This window comes from Durotheca rogersii, assembly GCF_024521655.1.
Source record: "Durotheca rogersii strain YMJ 92031201 chromosome Unknown GGS23scaffold_2, whole genome shotgun sequence".
Lineage (NCBI taxonomy): Eukaryota > Fungi > Ascomycota > Sordariomycetes > Xylariales > Xylariaceae > Durotheca > Durotheca rogersii.
In genome coordinates, this window is record NW_026251233.1 from 843,762 (window position 1) to 859,450 (window position 15,689).

General features: G+C 56.7%; 4 protein-coding genes across 4 annotated transcripts; 3 read left to right on the forward strand and 1 right to left on the reverse strand.

Moving 5' to 3' along the window:
- The first annotated feature begins 448 nt into the window (after positions 1 to 448).
- Positions 449 to 5,543, forward strand: GGS23DRAFT_547776 (uncharacterized protein). The gene is made up of 5 exons (XM_051515111.1): positions 449 to 934; positions 994 to 3,819; positions 3,885 to 4,061; positions 4,128 to 5,283; positions 5,343 to 5,543. The coding sequence occupies exons 1-4, from the start codon at positions 677 to 679 to the stop codon at positions 5,004 to 5,006; spliced, it is 4,140 nt and encodes a 1,379-aa protein (XP_051376023.1). The 5' UTR covers positions 449 to 676; the 3' UTR covers positions 5,007 to 5,283; positions 5,343 to 5,543.
- A 971-nt stretch (positions 5,544 to 6,514) lies between these two features.
- On the reverse strand, positions 6,515 to 8,509 carry GGS23DRAFT_547780 (putative cytochrome c oxidase polypeptide VI mitochondrial precursor). Its single transcript, XM_051515112.1, has 3 exons — positions 7,771 to 8,509; positions 7,461 to 7,506; positions 6,515 to 7,234 (listed from the first exon to the last, which is right to left on the reverse strand). Exons 1-3 carry the CDS (start codon positions 7,974 to 7,976, stop codon positions 6,995 to 6,997), a joined length of 492 nt encoding a protein of 163 aa, XP_051376024.1. The 5' UTR covers positions 7,977 to 8,509; the 3' UTR covers positions 6,515 to 6,994.
- A 2,347-nt stretch (positions 8,510 to 10,856) lies between these two features.
- GGS23DRAFT_170753 (uncharacterized protein) lies at positions 10,857 to 11,592 on the forward strand. The gene is made up of 2 exons (XM_051511551.1): positions 10,857 to 11,024; positions 11,093 to 11,592. The coding sequence occupies exon 2, from the start codon at positions 11,169 to 11,171 to the stop codon at positions 11,505 to 11,507; it is 339 nt and encodes a 112-aa protein (XP_051376025.1). The 5' UTR covers positions 10,857 to 11,024; positions 11,093 to 11,168; the 3' UTR covers positions 11,508 to 11,592.
- Positions 11,593 to 13,034, forward strand: GGS23DRAFT_170763 (elongation of fatty acids protein). The gene is made up of 4 exons (XM_051511552.1): positions 11,593 to 12,097; positions 12,179 to 12,248; positions 12,308 to 12,520; positions 12,589 to 13,034. The coding sequence occupies exons 1-4, from the start codon at positions 11,678 to 11,680 to the stop codon at positions 12,894 to 12,896; spliced, it is 1,011 nt and encodes a 336-aa protein (XP_051376026.1). The 5' UTR covers positions 11,593 to 11,677; the 3' UTR covers positions 12,897 to 13,034.
- Positions 13,035 to 15,689: the final 2,655 nt, after the last annotated feature.

Genomic DNA, 15,689 nt, shown 5'->3' on the forward strand with positions numbered 1-15,689 from the left:
ACCTACCTACGTTGCGAAACAGGCGGCAGTAAGTAGTTGCCCGTGACTCTCGCATCTTAAAAAAGGAGCAAGGAGGTTGTGGTTTGGTTTGGTGAGATTGGTGAGAAGGAGGTAGCATTTTGACCCGCGGCCACACCCACGCGGACCCCCCCCCCTGATCCCCGTTCTCCGATCCCGCGATCCCGTCCCGGTCGCTGGGTGTTGAAACGTAGGTACTGACTGGCGGTTTAGGGGACGAGCCACAGGGCCCACAGCACGTCGTAAGCCTCTGCCACAGGGGCTTTTCCGTACCCACAACCACCCGAGGCCCAGCCATCCCGGGTGGCTCAGGTACCCAGGTACCCAAGTACACAGGTCACCCGCCACCCCTGTACCCGCGCCGGCCTCGCAAGGCAGGGTACCTCGATCAGTACTGCCGAAGTGCCTACCTATAGGTACCTAACGTAGCCCACCCAAGGTACCTGTAGCCTCGCCGCACGGCTACAATCCGTTGCTCCGGCCTCACCAGCAATCGCTGCCTCTTTTCAGAAACAACTCCCAATGGTGCATAACCGCCACCGGGGTGAGGGCCAGCCTTGTTGCGCATTCGTTGCAAATCCGTCCTATTTTTTCCCTTCGAGAGGCTGATTATGGAATTGTTTCTGCTGCAGACCGCCGTCGAGGGAAGCTACCGCCAATGAGCGCGGCGCCGTCCAACACCCGTACAGCCCATTCCTCCAACAACCACCGCCATCGCCAGCCGTCGAGGCGCATCTGCAAGCACGGGCCCGAGCCCAAGGGGCGAAAGCCGACCCGGAGAGCCAAAGAATCCGACGCGGACGAGTGGTTCAGCATCCGGGACATCGTTGACGAGAAGTCGGAGCGTGGGAGGACTTATTACCTGGTAGATTGGGAGGGCACCGATAGGAACGGCCAACCGTACCAGCCATCTTGGGTACTTCTGCCGCCCGCACACGCCGCCGTCCCGTCAGCAACACAGCTGACTTGATGCAGGAGCCGGAAGTGCACGTGACAGAGGCTGCCGTCCGAGCCTGGCGCGACAGGAGGACTGCGACCAAAGCGCGGCCTGGCACCGTCAACGAGGCGTATCCTCCTGCCCAGACATCCCCCCAGGAGAACGGCCCAGCCCAGGCGTCCAACCTGCGACGCCGAATCCGAGGTAGCAACACGTCCGAACACGGTGATAGTGCGCGGGGGCTGGGGTGTAGTGAGGAGGCTCCGCGTAAGCGTAGGCGAACCGACAGCCCAGCTCTCGACCCGGACTCCGCCGGCCCATCGCCGAGTGCGGGTAGGCTAGGCGACAGCGGCGTAGATAAGCGTGCCGCGCCAGAGACCAAAGGGCCTCAGGGGCCACAGCACACGTGCATAACGATCGAGCTACCCCACAATCCTGACCTGGACCGTTCGGCCTACGTATACGTGCCACCCTCGCAGACAGGAAGTCAGTTGTCTGGCTCTGTATACACTGATACAACGCAAAGAGCAGGCCTCCGTGACGAAGACCACCGAGTCATACCCGACTCTCAGGAACTCTCGGCATTCTCCTCTTTCGCCACCACTTCCGAAACGCAGGCTAGCAATCCTGATCATCGTTGGTTAGCCGTGGCAGGTCGAGCCCAGGGAGAGGCTATTGCTACGCGTCAGGACACGCAAGACCAACGCGCCGGGCCCTCTTTTCAATCCACGGCAGAAATTCCGTCGCGCCAACCGGATCACGGAGCCCCTAACCGCTCAGCGAGCTGGCCGAGCTCTAGATTCGTGCTGGGAACGGGCCCCTCGTCCACCCAACATAACTTGGTTGACAACTACCCTGGAAGCCGAGACACCAGCTTCGAAGTCAGGCCACGAGCGGGCACAAACATAGAGAGCTTTGATTTCGCGACCCAAGAGAGCTTTCCGGTCGATTGGAACCCTCCGACGTCCCAACCAAGCAGCACCCGGCCAATCTCGGATGAACACATCCCCGCGACGGATTTAAGCCAAGGCCAGCCATCTACGGTTCACAAAAGCACCGCATCGCAACAAACTAGCTCGCAGGCAGCCCAGATCGTACAACCTCTGAGCAGCCAACACAGCGTCCTAGTAGCACAGAGCCAGGCCGACTTCACAGTCTATGACGACGACCTGGCCGTATCTCATACGACTTCGAGGCAGCCTCAGGTCGAGCACGCCTCTCAGGGTTCGAGTCAAGCCTTAAGCGAGCTGGACGGCAACACCAGGATTACGCCATCTGCTCCGAGCGGCCGCGAACTCGTATCACAGCCCGAGCGACACAGGTCTGCTACCTCCGATCCCCTCGATAGCTCGCCACCTGTGCCTGAGCAACCAGCCGCGCCCACTAAGATGGAAAACACCCGGCCGGGGACGCCGATGTCGGCACGTGAGCGGGTGAAGCTCGTCAGAGAGAAGAACTTTGCTAGGTTGGACGGACAGTCGCCAGTAGATTCGCCAACTCCCAAGGACCCCGTCGGTACTGACCTGGCCGGCGCCCAAGACGACGCCCCGGCAGCATCCCGTACAGACGTGTCAGAAGAGGCACAGGTGCCCGTGCCATCTGTTTCAAACGTTGGGCCTATCGCATCGACCACCCCGGCTTTCGCTCGATCCCCCGAAGCGCCTCCGAACGAACGCCCCTCTGGCGAGCAGCAAGCAACAGAAGAGCCCCGTCATGCTGACGCGAGCCTTGACACTCCCATCCAGGAACAACCAGCAACCTTAAACCCATCCGAACTGACGCTGTCCATCGAACAAGATATGGATGTCAGCCCCTGCATACCTCCCGACGATGCGCTTGACCCCACTCCGCCAGTGTTGGATGAGTTCGCACCGCACGAGGAAGAGGATATCCCTCCCAATTACCCGAAGAGCCTCCATCCGTATGTCCCGACGGGGCCTAACGAATATGTCATCACGCTTCCGCTGCAGTCTAGCAGCCGGCCTGTGTACAACGACATCCTGCGAGAGAACGAGGCGCTGATACGCGAGTTTAACGCCTCTTTTCTCGTTTATCCCTACACCACGCCGCTACCCTCAACGGTATGGAAACTTGACGAGGTTTTCACCCGCCTTTTCGATATTTGTGACCAGCCCCACTTCATGGAGACCGTGAGAAACATGAAGCCCTCCGAAGTGGCTAAACATGTCACCGGTACCAATGCGAAGCTCTCTTTCGTTGCGGAGCTGCTTTTTTGCTTGGCGGAGGAGGAATCGGATAAGAAGATTCTCATCCTCGCCCGCCCCGGAGATACCATGGATTTTCTCGGTTCCATAGTCGAAACCGGAGGCTACCGCTACTTTCGATCTGGCCTAGAGGTGGTTAGCGCTTCCGCTGCCCGCAATCCCTTAACCGTGGTCCTTTCATCGACTGTAGACAAAGCGGCATCAATCCCGGAGGACATTGACGCTGTCGTGGCATTCGACCACACGTATCGACAAGACTTACTCCCGTTATCGGTCCGCGAGCGTTCCCCCATAGTGCTAGCCTTGGCCAATACATGCACTATCCAGCACCTCAACATGCGTGTGTCGGAGAACCTCGAAGCTCTGGAGCGGAAGAACGTGCTCGTGCTCGCGCTCGTTAAGGCGATGCGCTACGTAGAGGATCCGGATTGCACCAGGAGCTTGCCTCAGATTGCCGAACTCTTTTCCCGGCACATTCAGACGCCCGACGACGACGACTTCTACTGGGAGTCCCAATCGGTGCCGGAGGACGTCTTCGAGGACCTGCACGCCAGCAACCCTGAAACGCAGTTGTTACAGCCCAGGTTATCGGGCCTCGGGACTAGGCAGCTTCCCGGTAGTCGAAAGAGATCCCACGATGTAAGTCGGCCCTTCTTCGTGACGGTGGCCCGTATGCGTATACGTGTACTAAACCCAGGTGTTAGGATGAGGACGACGAGAGTGTATCGAAACGCGTGAGAATGTCACAACCGTTGGTGGTAACTAACGTGAGTCATATAAGCGACTCACTGAAGAGCCTCATCGCGGACGACCACCTGAGCGACTCTCCAAGACGAACACTCTCATTGTCAGTCAGCAAGCTAGAGGCCTTGTCTACTAAGGTTAGTTCCAGGTTGATTGTCGATTTCGAAGTCCCCCACGAATCCCTAGCTAAACTGTGGATGCAGATCACAAGTCTCGAGGCCCAGCTGAGAGAGAGTAAGCAGCGCGAAAAGGAATTCCGAGAGCTGAGTGATCGAGCGCAGAAAGAAGTGAACGGTTACTCCTCCTCGATCAACTCTATACAAGTCAAGTACATGGATGCGCTCAAGGACCGAGGCACGTACGAAGCGGAATGCACAAAGATCAAGGAAGAGGCCAGGATACTTGCGGCCCGTCTCGAGGCTAGCGCAAAGGAGAGTGAGGCACTCAACGAGAACAATGCCGAGCTTCAGCGAAAGCTGGCCGAGGCAAGCAAGGCCCTTCTCGGCTCCCCCAACCCCGAGCTTGCCAAGTTGGCAGTGCTGGAGAAGGATTTCGAAGAGGCGAAGAATAAGATTCTCCAGCTTGAGAAGAAGATAGCCGTCACTCGAAGTGACATGGAATATGCCCAAAATGCATACCAAGACGCATCCCAAAAGGCGGTGGGACTCCGAGCTGAGAATATCGAGCTCGAGCAAAAGATCGAACAGCTCGGACGCAAAGCGGACGAGAATATCGTCAAGGTCAACCGCATCCAGTCCGTCAACGAGGTCAAGGAACTGGTTCGGCAGCTGGACGAGCAGAAAAACTTGGTCCGCGACCGAGATATGGAGCTGAGCCGGCTCAAGGAGGAGCTCAGGGCGCTGAAGAACGGCCGACGGGAGACGAGGCAGAGCAGCGTTCCTCGGAGCCCCCGGCTCGGGGCCCTCGGCGTCATGAGCCCGCGAAACGGCGGCCGGGTCAAGGGCGGCTCCAGTAGTCGGGGCACTAGTCCTGCGCCGCCTACCGGGATTTACGACGGGCCCGCGGGCGCTCCGAATCCGAACAGCCGCTTCTCGCACCTACGCAACGCCCCATTTCAGTAGGGTGAAGCCTCTCGGATAGCTCACACGTGCTCTTTCTCTCTCTCTCTCTCTCTCTCTCTCTTGATCTCACATCGTCTGTCCGTGCGAACTTGGTGGCGGGAACGAATATAATGGGAGGTCATTTCTCGGGGGTCTGTTAACTAATCCTCGTAACTCCCACCGCCTCCTACCACGACCACCGCCGCCATCTCCCCCTCCACATTATCTAGGACTCGTTAGTACGCATTTGCGGCCATCCCTCCTATCTCGCGATATGCGGGGACGGCCTTACGGAGATGTTCGTTACGATACCCTCCCCCTTTCCCTCTCTCCGCACCTCTTTAACATTAGGTCTAGCGACTTTTTTTTCCTTTCAATTTCTGGCCGCAGGGTTTACTGGGGTAGCTAGTTCACCCGTCTACTCTTCATGTACGTATGGGCGGGACGGACGGACGTCACGGTGTGCGGAGAAGAGGATCTCATAGAATGATAGGACAGACACAATAGAGCTTTCTTGCACTCGTGCCTTTGGGTAAAAGAAAAAAAATATCAGAAATCCCCCCCAAAGCCCAACCCAAACCATGCCAAACGGATCCCAGCACCTCTGCTTGGTTCGCGGTCTCGTTTCGTAGTGCGCGCGGAGGCTGGGCTCGAGAGCGCTGGCGTCAATGGCTAGCTCTGGGTGCGTACGGTGAGATAGCCTGTCGTATTACGGCCGCGATCGCTTCTTCTCTTCTACTCTTCTCTTTCCCCCGCCGATTTCTCCTACAAAATCACAAACAAACGAGAAAGGAGGAGCTTACCCCCTGTTCGCGCGCGCGGCGGTTCTGGCTTATTTACGTCTGCCCCCCTCGTCTGCGCAGTGAAAGGGGGGAGGGCCAGGACCCGCCGTTTCCCACGAGGCAGCCGTCACATCTTACCCTCTCCTTTACTTATCCTCTTACTTACTTGCCCTCTCATTCACTCGCCTTCTCACTCACTCACCCTCTCAACCTCATTCTCTTGCGCGCCAGGGCCGAGCTGTGTGGGGCGACGCAGACGCGGGCAGACGGACGCGATACAGGCAGGTCGTTCACTCCCACCCCATTTCTCTGTTGCTGGGATTAGGGTTAGAGGGCGGGCAGCGAGACCGGAAGGAGGATGTTGGCGAGCAGTCGTCCGTGGACGAATAGATACCTACCTAGGGGGGGGGCACCGCGTCCCGGACGTTACCTGCCCGCGGACGGCCGTGGCACTGGCCGGCTGCGCGACCGCACGGCTCGCCTGTGCCCCCGTGCCCCGTGCCCCGTGCCCCGTGCCCCCCCAACGAACCGCACCCGGCGCGAGCCGAAAGCGCGGCAGGAGGGGCAGGCGGGCGGAAGCGCAGACGGTACCGTCGAGGGCCGGAGCAGGAGGGGGGGGTGCGCAGAGGTAGTTGGGCTGCCGCGTCCCGGACGCGGACGCGGCACACGCATGCGCCTACGGGGAAGGGCGCGCGCGCGCCGCTTGGTGCGGTCGACCGGGCGGGCGGACCGTTATACAGCGCGCGGCGAGGAAAGAGGGGGGTAGGAAGAAAGAGAGGATGATGAAGAATCAAATATGGTTGATTTTTTTGGCAAGATGCTTTACGTGACAAGGATTATAACAAGAACAAAAGCAGGAGCAATCGCGAAATCTCGCCTCTATCCCCAATGATGCAGACGTCTTGGATTTTTTGGTTGGTTTTGGTGTCTTTCCTTTCCGTTCCTCTCCTCCCCTCTCCTGTCCTCTCTCTCACTTCTCCCTGGTCGACTTATGCGCCTGGCCGGAACATCCAAGGCCTCTCCTATCCCCTCTCTCTCTTTCTCTCCTCCCTTTCATCTCTTCATCTCTCTCTCTCTCTGTGTGTCTCTCTCACTCTCTCTCGCTCTTCTTACGCGTCGTCTCTTCGTGTTGCCTAGTGTTTTCGTCCGCCCCTCACCCGACCTCCCGAAGAACGAGTTCCTCTTCCTCCTATCGGCCCCGGACCGGACGGGTGGCGTGACGGCGTTCTATTTCGATTCTTCGGGGTATAGGTCCTCCTTCAGGATGACGCCGAGCTCCTCGCGCAGGGGCTTCAGCTCGTCGAGGTACTGCCGGTACTGGTCCTTGTTCTCGACCTTGGCCTTGATGCCCTCGAAGATGCGCACGGCCGTAGGGAAGTCGTTGACTCTCCGGGCGGCGCGCAGGGCGGCCTCGACGACGGAGGGGGACGGTACCAGGTCGTAGGCGAAGGCGTTGTTTAGGTTGCGCTGCGGCGGACGGGTTAGGACCAGAATTAATCCAACTCTACGACATCTTCGCTTGTGTTTCTCTGACGTCGTGGTGGGAGCGGCTCGTGTCATAGGTGTGGAGAGGGGAGTGGGTCGACGGTGTCTGGCGGTGTTTGGAGAGGGGGCAGAGGGGGGGAGGGGGGATAGGCAGAACAGGCCGGGGAAATTGGGCACGGAGAACTTGGGGAGAGAGCCTTGCACGAACCTGAAGCTCGAAAACATCCTGCACCTTTTCGAATTCACTCTCGTATCTGTCGCGAGGCAAAGTTAGCCGTCTGTATATATGTACAAAATTGTTCCCATCGCGGCCCCGCGTCCAATTGAGCACTGAGCGATATTGGAGCTCCCGCAGTACTGAACCAATTGACAACCCAGCCCAAATCTTTTTTTTGGCCGTGACAATAATTTGCGTCTCCATTGGGTGACGGGGTTGGAGCTTGGACTGCCCCTCCCTGTGCCCTCCGCATATCGTCCGCCGGGGTCCGAGTAGAGGGGAAAGAGCAGCGCTCCCTTACCTGGCAGTGAACTCCTCGAAGGTCTCTTCGTGGTGCGCGGCAGCGGAGTTGCAGGCGACCGAGGTGCTGAAGTTAAGGCTGGAGCCGGCGACTAGGCCCGGGATGAAGGAGGCGCTAGATCGGGCGGGCGCGACGGGTCGGTTGGCGCGGAAGAAGTTCTTGGGGGGGCCTCGCGAGGCAATTCGAAGTAGCGACAGGGACGACATGGCGTTTGCGGTACGGGAGAAAGGAAAAAAAAAAAGAGAGCGGAGAGTTCCGAGGAGAATGGGTGAGAGAGAGGATGTGCGAAGAGAGATGCGGCAAGAGTAGGGTGCGATGCCCGCCCGGATGGTGATTTTTCTAAGCAGGAGGAGGAGAGGGAGGAGGACACTTGGGGGTGTTCGCGGGAGAGAGGGACAGGGAGATGTTGCAGTAAAGATAGCTAGTGAGTAGGAGTAGTGGTGATATATCAGGTGGTGGTTTGTCTTTTTTAGGATCTAGTCCTGCTTGGGGGGGTTCTTGGTTGGTTAGCTGGGCGGTGCTTCGGCCAGGCAGAAGAAGAAGCCTCTCGCAGCGGGAGACGGGCCCGTATGGGTAGCAGTGGTCAGCGGCAGCGGTACCGACAGGCGGTAGCGACGGTTACGGTTACGGTTACGGTTATGGTGGTTGGTGGTTGGTGGTTGGCGCTGGTGCCCGTCGAGCTCTCTCTTCTCGATGCAATTCAACAGCGGGAGAAATTCTCACATCGAATGATGCGCTTCGCCGGGTCTGGGAAAATGGAAGCCCGGCTCACAAAAGGAGTCGCGCTGATTGGCGGCTCGGCCCCCCTCTCTGGTGGGGCTTGGGACCGTCTCGTGGAGGGGCTCGACCTATCTGGAGGCTGCTAACCCGCGACCTGTCCCTCCTTTCGTACTGGTACTTTGGGGGTGTCTGCGCATTTCCCCTACGCTTCGCGCGCTCACCTGGTGGTATCTGTAACCTATCTCCTAACCTACCTCCTAACCTGAGGAGGTATAGGTACCTAGCGTCCGCACAAACGGGGCCAGCCGTCGACATCCAATGGTGGCCCAAGCGTTGCTGGAGCTGGGTGCGAAGCAGCAGAGAGGGAGCGCAGATGCGACTCGTCCTCGGCAAAGGTGGGATTTGAGAATCTGCATCTGGCGTCGGCTGTCGACGACGTCATTGGCACCTCGCATACATTGGCATTGGCATCTGTTGGGGGGGGACTGTCGAGGCACTCTGGGTGTGCAACCCGAGGTCTCTCGCGTCCTGTACTCATACAGGCTGCCGTACCCATCCCATCATTCCCTATAGGGAACACCAAAACCCACCCTATGCGTAGACGCGATAGCTGTAGCCGATATGAGCGCATCTTGCCTATACCGCTGGGTACGGGTATGATGGGATATACTACGTGCGCCGTAGTGCACTATGACATAGAATACACACAATCAAAAGGGACGATGCAAACCTTCCCGATCCCCAGAGCATGGGACGGCGGTTCCTTTGTCGCCCGGGCTCCGAGTCCGGTCTGAGGTTAATTCTAGCCCTCGTCGGGCCCCGACAGAAGCTTTTGGCGAGTTTTAGCCGGCACACATAGCTTGTCGCGCACGACTCAGAAAATCGCTCTAGTCCGTCCTTGCTTGCAGCCGAGTCGCGTGGATAGTACCTCCGTCAGTTGGGATTCCAAAGCGAGCGCCTCATGGGGTGCGGCGGAGCGGAAGTGTACGCGACACATGCCGTTAGATAAGGTAGGTAAGTGCACTTAGGTATTATTGTCTTTTCCTATCAAGACAGGGTTGAGGGAAGGGGAAACGGCAGAACGCGGAAACATCGGTTGGAGCATATAGGATATATAAATCCATACACACACAAACAACCCAAGCGGGACGTGGTGAGTTTGTTGACTAGAACAAGGCATCGTGCATAAAGGACTGGCCGGGCCCGGTATCGCGAGAGTGCCCGACGAAGAATCGTCCGGCGCGCTACTTATGAGTAGAAGGCGATAGGCTTGTCGACTTGCCCGAATCGTCATCGGACGTTATGCTTATTAATAGCCCGGGCATGAGAAAAAAAAACAACACGAAAGGGGCCCCCGTTTCTCATTTCAGTTTGGCCGAGGCTTACGCGCGAGCTCCAAAGCCGGACCTAGGCAAAGAGAGAAATGCCTCCAGCCCAGTTAAATTACCTTCGATAAGAGCCAGCGTAGCGCGCAGTGCGCGTGTGCTAGCGTGTGGCACGTTGTCGTAATACTGTGTTATACTCCCTACCCTACCTACTACTTAGGACGGGGGGGGGACGGGATAAGATAGGCCATTACCTATATAGCGTGCACCGCATCCGCCAATGCCGAAACTCGGGTTGGACGATCTCGCTTCAGGTCCCATGTGCAAACAGGAGATGCGATCGAAGGAATGCGGGAATAGACGATGCGTGTATGTGTGTCTGTATGAACATACACTGAAATTAATACCTCTTATTGTCCTCTCCTCCGAGGCATTATTAGAGGGGAGAGAAAGAGGATAAGCCGTCGACCGTCTTAGCAGCCCGTGATATTCCTGCAATATGAAATTAATGTTTGTTGTATCAATGCAAGCCAGGTAGCCTATACATGCAGCCGTTGTACTCCGAGATGCCCTCCCACCTGTCACAGGCGCCCAGCATCCACTCGGGGTCGTTGATTAGGAATAGCCCAATACCTGCCGGGGTACGCCATGCAGGTACGTGGTACAACGCCGCGTTGCTCGCTCCGGTTGCGCGGAGAGATTTTATAGTACTGGCAGTACCTATGTGTGTACCTCAGGCACCTTCACATAAGCCATTACCCGTCCACGCGGTGTATTACCCGCCTGCCTCCGGTACCTCCGGCAGGCAAGCAGCGGAAGTACCCTGGTGTACTCCCAGTTAATCTCCTCGATAGGTACCTACCCAGGTAGATAGGATCTCACGGATCAGCGTGTTGATAAGAGAGAGAGAGAGAGAGAGAGAGACACCAACCTCAGACAGAGGTGAGATGCGTCGGTACGTCGAGGTAGGTAGGCAGCCAGGGTACATGCATGCCTAGGTACCTACCCACCTACCAGGTAGGTACCTAAGGCATGTACGCAATGGGCCAATTGGGACCTTATTGCTGTGGTCAAATTCGTCCCGGATTGTACCTACCACATAGGTATATATACCTGGGCATAGAAGACCCGGGTGTGTACTTGCATTCAACGGGTGGACAGGTACCTCTCATATCTCCTCATCGACGCAAGCGAGGGTAGGTATAGTAGGTAAGTACCTAGGTAGGTAGGATGTGCGGCACGGACTGGTCGACGGCTGACTGACTTGCCCTTCGCAGCGCCGCCCGAGAGTCCCGTCAAATCCGATCGGTGAAGCTGTGCTGGCCATTGGCCGCGCAGGGGCAGGAGCGTGCTATGGGTAATGGGGGAAGCCCCAATCCTGGCGACACAGACGCGACCGTCCAATGGGAGACCGCGCAGCTCACGTCCCCCTTTGTTGGCGTGGAGTTTAATGAACCAGAGCCAAAAAGCGCGAACCTCCCGCTGCCTCTTGTCGCTCTCAACTTTTTTTTTTTTTTTCCATTCTCCATCCTCACGAGCCTCGTCAACACCGTGTTCTCTTTTAGTTCTCCGTCCCGGCTCCCGAGTGCCCCGATCTTCTTCTCTTATACTTCTTTTTCTCTTCCTTTCTTTCTCTCTTCTTCTCTTCCCTTTCCCACCTCTTCCGGCCCGCACCCATCGTCACCTGCTTAGCGAGCGAGTGCACCGCCAGCACGGCTTACCCGTTTAATTCCCAGACCCTTTCCTTCGCGTCACTCCTTCAGCAAGCAGGCCGACAGCTGCTCGCGTGGTCGGTTCAGGTCGCCCGGTGTCCCCATATTGACTGCCATTGAGCATCGTCGGCTGCGTTGGCATTCCGCGTCATGGCTTCTGCCGCTCCTACCCTCTGGGACACCCTCCCCATCCCAACCCTCGACCGACCGTTTGGTGTCCAGCTATGGCCCTACTTCAGCAAGGCCTTCGAGGTGGTGGCGGGCTATCCCGCCGACGACTTCCGATTCGTGACTGGCAAGACGCCCATGTCGACGCTGAAGGAGACCTTGATCTTCCTCACCATCTACTATAGCGTCATCTTCGGCGGTAGGGAGTTCATGCGGGACCGAGAACCGTTCAAGATGAGATCTCTCTTCCTGGTCCACAACTTCTACCTCACCGCCATCAGCGGCATACTGCTGGCGCTGTTCGTCGAGCAGCTGCTGCCCACCGTCGTCCGCCACGGCATCTTCTACGCGATCTGTGACGCTGACGGAGGCTGGACGCAACCGCTGGTAGTCCTTTACTACGTAAGTCGACGGCGCACGCGCACCACACACCGCTCCTCCGCACACGTTCGCGCCGAGCCGCGAAGCTAATTCGCCTTTCAGTTAAACTACCTCACCAAGTACCTGGAGCTGTTGGACACGGTGTTTTTGTTCTTGAAGAAGAAGCCATTGAGTAAGCGCGCCTCGCCGAAAGGGATCGAAACCGAGTAATCTAACCGTTGGCACTGCTAGCCTTCCTGCACTGCTACCATCACGGCGCGACAGCCTTCCTCTGCTACACCCAGCTCATCGGCTCTACCGCGGTCTCGTGGGTCGTCATCACGCTCAACCTGACCGTGCACGTCGTCATGTACTGGTACTACTTCCAGAGCGCCCGCGGAATCCGAATCTGGTGGAAGGAGTGGATCACCCGCCTGCAGATCATCCAGTTCATCATCGATCTTGGTATGTCGAGCCATTGGACCGACCCGCGTCGCGTACGAGGCCGGAACACGACTAACCAACCCACGCAGGTTTCGTCTACTTTGCCGCCTACACCTACTTCACGTCTACCTACTTCCGGTGGATGCCCAATGCGGGCCAATGCGCCGGCGAGGAGTTCGCCGCTTTCGCTGGTATCGGCACTCTCACTTCGTACCTGGTCCTCTTCATCTCCTTCTACTTCGCGACGTACAAGAAGGATCATAAAGCGCCTAGCACACGCAAGACCCTTCGCCGCATGTCGCAGGCCCCTCTGCCCGACCACCACCATACGGTCGCTTCCGCCTCCGCCACTGGTATGAAAGCCAACGGCGTCAGCACGCGCTCCCGGAAGGCGTGAGCGCCAGAATCGACGAGCACTTGCCAATCCGGGGACGCGTTGCCTACGCGGATTTGGGGCCAGTACGCCATTTTTGCATTACGGAATCTTGGGTTCCGACATCGAATCGTGAGCGAAAAAAACTCAGGTGCTAGAAGAGCCGTCCCTCTACGACCATTCAACCATTGTATTAGTGACATTGTAATCGATGACGAGGTATATATATATTTTTTAACAGTTGAGGGCTACAACGGGGTGACGAGGGAGTGGCGGCATTTGTCAGGATTTTCGGCTACTCATGTAGATATTGTATACGACCGGAGGACGAAGGAGAGGAACGAACACGCGCCTCTGGTTGTGAGGAGTTTCGGAACGGCCGGGGGTTGGTGACGAACAAGACAAACGAGGAGGAAACGCATCTCAGGAGACATGACTTGCGCGAGGAACGGAACCTTCGGCGAGGGATTGTGCATACACACACACACACACACACTTCTTCTAAACCCCTTCCCACCCCCACCCCCACGACATAATTTATGTCGGCGGCAGCGCCTGCGGCCCTTTTTCTGCGTTGGAAACAAATAGGCCTGCCCCCTTCCTGAACACACATTCCCTCCCCAGAACAACGTATAATGACCGCAATTCAAAAAAAAATGAAATGAACCGATACTAAATGAATGAAGAAGGGGATGATAATTGGCAGATGTCTCGACGTATTGTATGCCTGTAGATGTGGGTTGGGTGCGCGAGCGACGGTCGGTATGGGGAAGGTAGGTTGGGAGAGGGCGGGCAGCTTGTTGTCAGGCACGTGCTCGGTCGGTCGGTTGGTCGGTCGGTCTTGCTTGGTTCGAGGTTACCTAGCTAACTAACTAGAACAACTAAGACTATCGAAGTCGGTGGTGATGCTGTAGTGATGCTACGGTAGCGGTCCATGACCCTGGGACGACGGCAACGGCGGCGACGGTACCGGCGGAGGTGGTCAGCCGCGACAAGGCTAAACCGGACTCAACTAGCCCTCCCGTCACTGATTATGTAACGAAATCACGTGATGTAGATGTGCCCCACTTAGCTAGTCATTATACGCGCAAGTGGGAGCCCCCGCCCTCAAATACCAAAACCTCCCAAACCGACGACTTGCTCATCTTATAACCTCCTCAGACGCCTCCAATACGGGCGATCAGTTGGGCTGGTAGAAGTGTTTAAGCGGATTCTGCAATTAGTGTTAAAGAAGACTACTAACCCGGCACTGCTAACCGCTTTTGACTAACCATTGAGCTGGGCTTCAGACGTACTTACCTATCAGACGTGATGGCCCAAGCTAACGTCAACCTCGGTACTGGACATGCCGGCAACTGATTTGTACCAACACCGTGTCCGGTTGAGACCAGGAACCCTTCCATGGAACAAGTCCAAACGAAAAAGTTGGACGCCTCCGCGAAAATATTGGCTAGATCGTTTGATTCAAGAAGGAGTCGAAGCCAGTCAATTTGAATCCACCAAAGTAGCCAATGGGCACTTGTCAGACTGGGCTGCTCAGCTAGTCTTAGTACCGAAGGATAAAGATTCTTGAGATACGTTAACTCGCTGGGGTTTTCGCTATTCGAGACATTGTATGGACACTTACCTATGGGAACATACTAGCAATCTTCGATCTTCCCAGCCCTTTATCGTCAAGCGGAGTAGGGGATGGCCTAATGGTTACGCAATCCACCAGCCTAGCTTTCGTCTTCCGCACTACAGACAACCAAGATTGGTCCGCTGATTGCACGGTCTTTTATCGATGACTGTTTGATTTTGATATTGCGAAGCCTGTTCTTGGAATTGTTGTAGAGCGAGTTTCGCTGGTGTCGTTGGGGGGGGGGTCTGCTTCCTGGTTACCAACCCACCTACCTCTCTCACCTCTCAGGCCCAGGAACGACCATTCGGGCCTTTATCGGGATTTTTAGGCTCCGGGATGCGCGCTGGAGTTCACAACCATGTCGTCGGAGTTGCTGGACGAGCCCAAGATAGGGGGATCCCCTGAAGAACATGAAAAATGGGTAAATTCCGAGTAGTATTGGGAGATTTGTGAGCTTATAATCACAGGAGGATTAAAACGGACGGGCACAGTCGGACGAAGTGGAGATCTCTGCTGAACCAAGCAAGGGAGCACAAGATACGAGACTCCCACGTGCAGCATTACCACAGGGGCATCTGGAATCAATGCCTCTTTCCTAAGGAAGTCTCCAAGGCGCTGGTCAAGGCCCATGATGAGGCAGGGCACTTCCCGAAATCCCTCACCCTGAAACGGCTCTCTTCCTCGGTTTTCTGGCTAAGGATGGCCTCCGATGTGTCTGCATATATAGACGGCTGTCTACCTTGTGCCTATTACGGCCCAGCCCGGCCACCTCACCCCGCACTCCCTATAACCGTTTATATCCGTACTCATCCCCATACCTATAGTCACAACCGCCATCAGGATGGCCTCCTTATCAGCAAAAACCTCCTCCCTGTTAACAGATTCCTTCGGGCCAACAAAACTAAAAGCAAAATAATGGCTACTAAAACAACAACACTGGTAGCAGCAATAACAGCAAGCCAACTGCCGGGTGGCTCCCTAGAGGGAATGCCTATTAGAAGCTTCAAATCCAGATTGAGAAACGTCTGAGCACTCAACCGTAAGCGGCTCAAGGCCTTTGAAGCGAGGTGGACGGGTCCGTCTCAAATGTTGCTGTTTGGACCACATCCAACCACGCTGTGAGGTTCCACGCGAAAGCCAATTGGTCTCATGGCTTCCGGGCCCGTGCAAGTCCATAAACTGCGAACAAGGTCCGA

Excerpts from the sequence above, each read along its gene's own strand:
- GGS23DRAFT_547776 (XM_051515111.1), top strand. The coding sequence starts at position 677 with ATGAGCGCGGCGCCGTCCAACACCCGTACAGCCCATTCCTCCAACAAC. Across the intron at positions 935-993 it reads AACCGTACCAGCCATCTTGG|GAGCCGGAAGTGCACGTGAC; the intron begins GTACTTCTGCCG and ends GACTTGATGCAG. Across the intron at positions 4,062-4,127 it reads TAGAGGCCTTGTCTACTAAG|ATCACAAGTCTCGAGGCCCA; the intron begins GTTAGTTCCAGG and ends CTGTGGATGCAG.
- GGS23DRAFT_547780 (XM_051515112.1), bottom strand. The coding sequence starts at position 7,976 with ATGTCGTCCCTGTCGCTACTTCGAATTGCCTCGCGAGGCCCCCCCAAG. Across the intron at positions 7,507-7,770 it reads TTCGAGGAGTTCACTGCCAG|ATACGAGAGTGAATTCGAAA; the intron begins GTAAGGGAGCGC and ends GCCTCGCGACAG. Across the intron at positions 7,235-7,460 it reads AGGATGTTTTCGAGCTTCAG|CGCAACCTAAACAACGCCTT; the intron begins GTTCGTGCAAGG and ends CGTCCGCCGCAG.
- GGS23DRAFT_170753 (XM_051511551.1), top strand. The coding sequence starts at position 11,169 with ATGGGTAATGGGGGAAGCCCCAATCCTGGCGACACAGACGCGACCGTC.
- GGS23DRAFT_170763 (XM_051511552.1), top strand. The coding sequence starts at position 11,678 with ATGGCTTCTGCCGCTCCTACCCTCTGGGACACCCTCCCCATCCCAACC. Across the intron at positions 12,098-12,178 it reads CGCTGGTAGTCCTTTACTAC|TTAAACTACCTCACCAAGTA; the intron begins GTAAGTCGACGG and ends TTCGCCTTTCAG. Across the intron at positions 12,521-12,588 it reads CCAGTTCATCATCGATCTTG|GTTTCGTCTACTTTGCCGCC; the intron begins GTATGTCGAGCC and ends CAACCCACGCAG.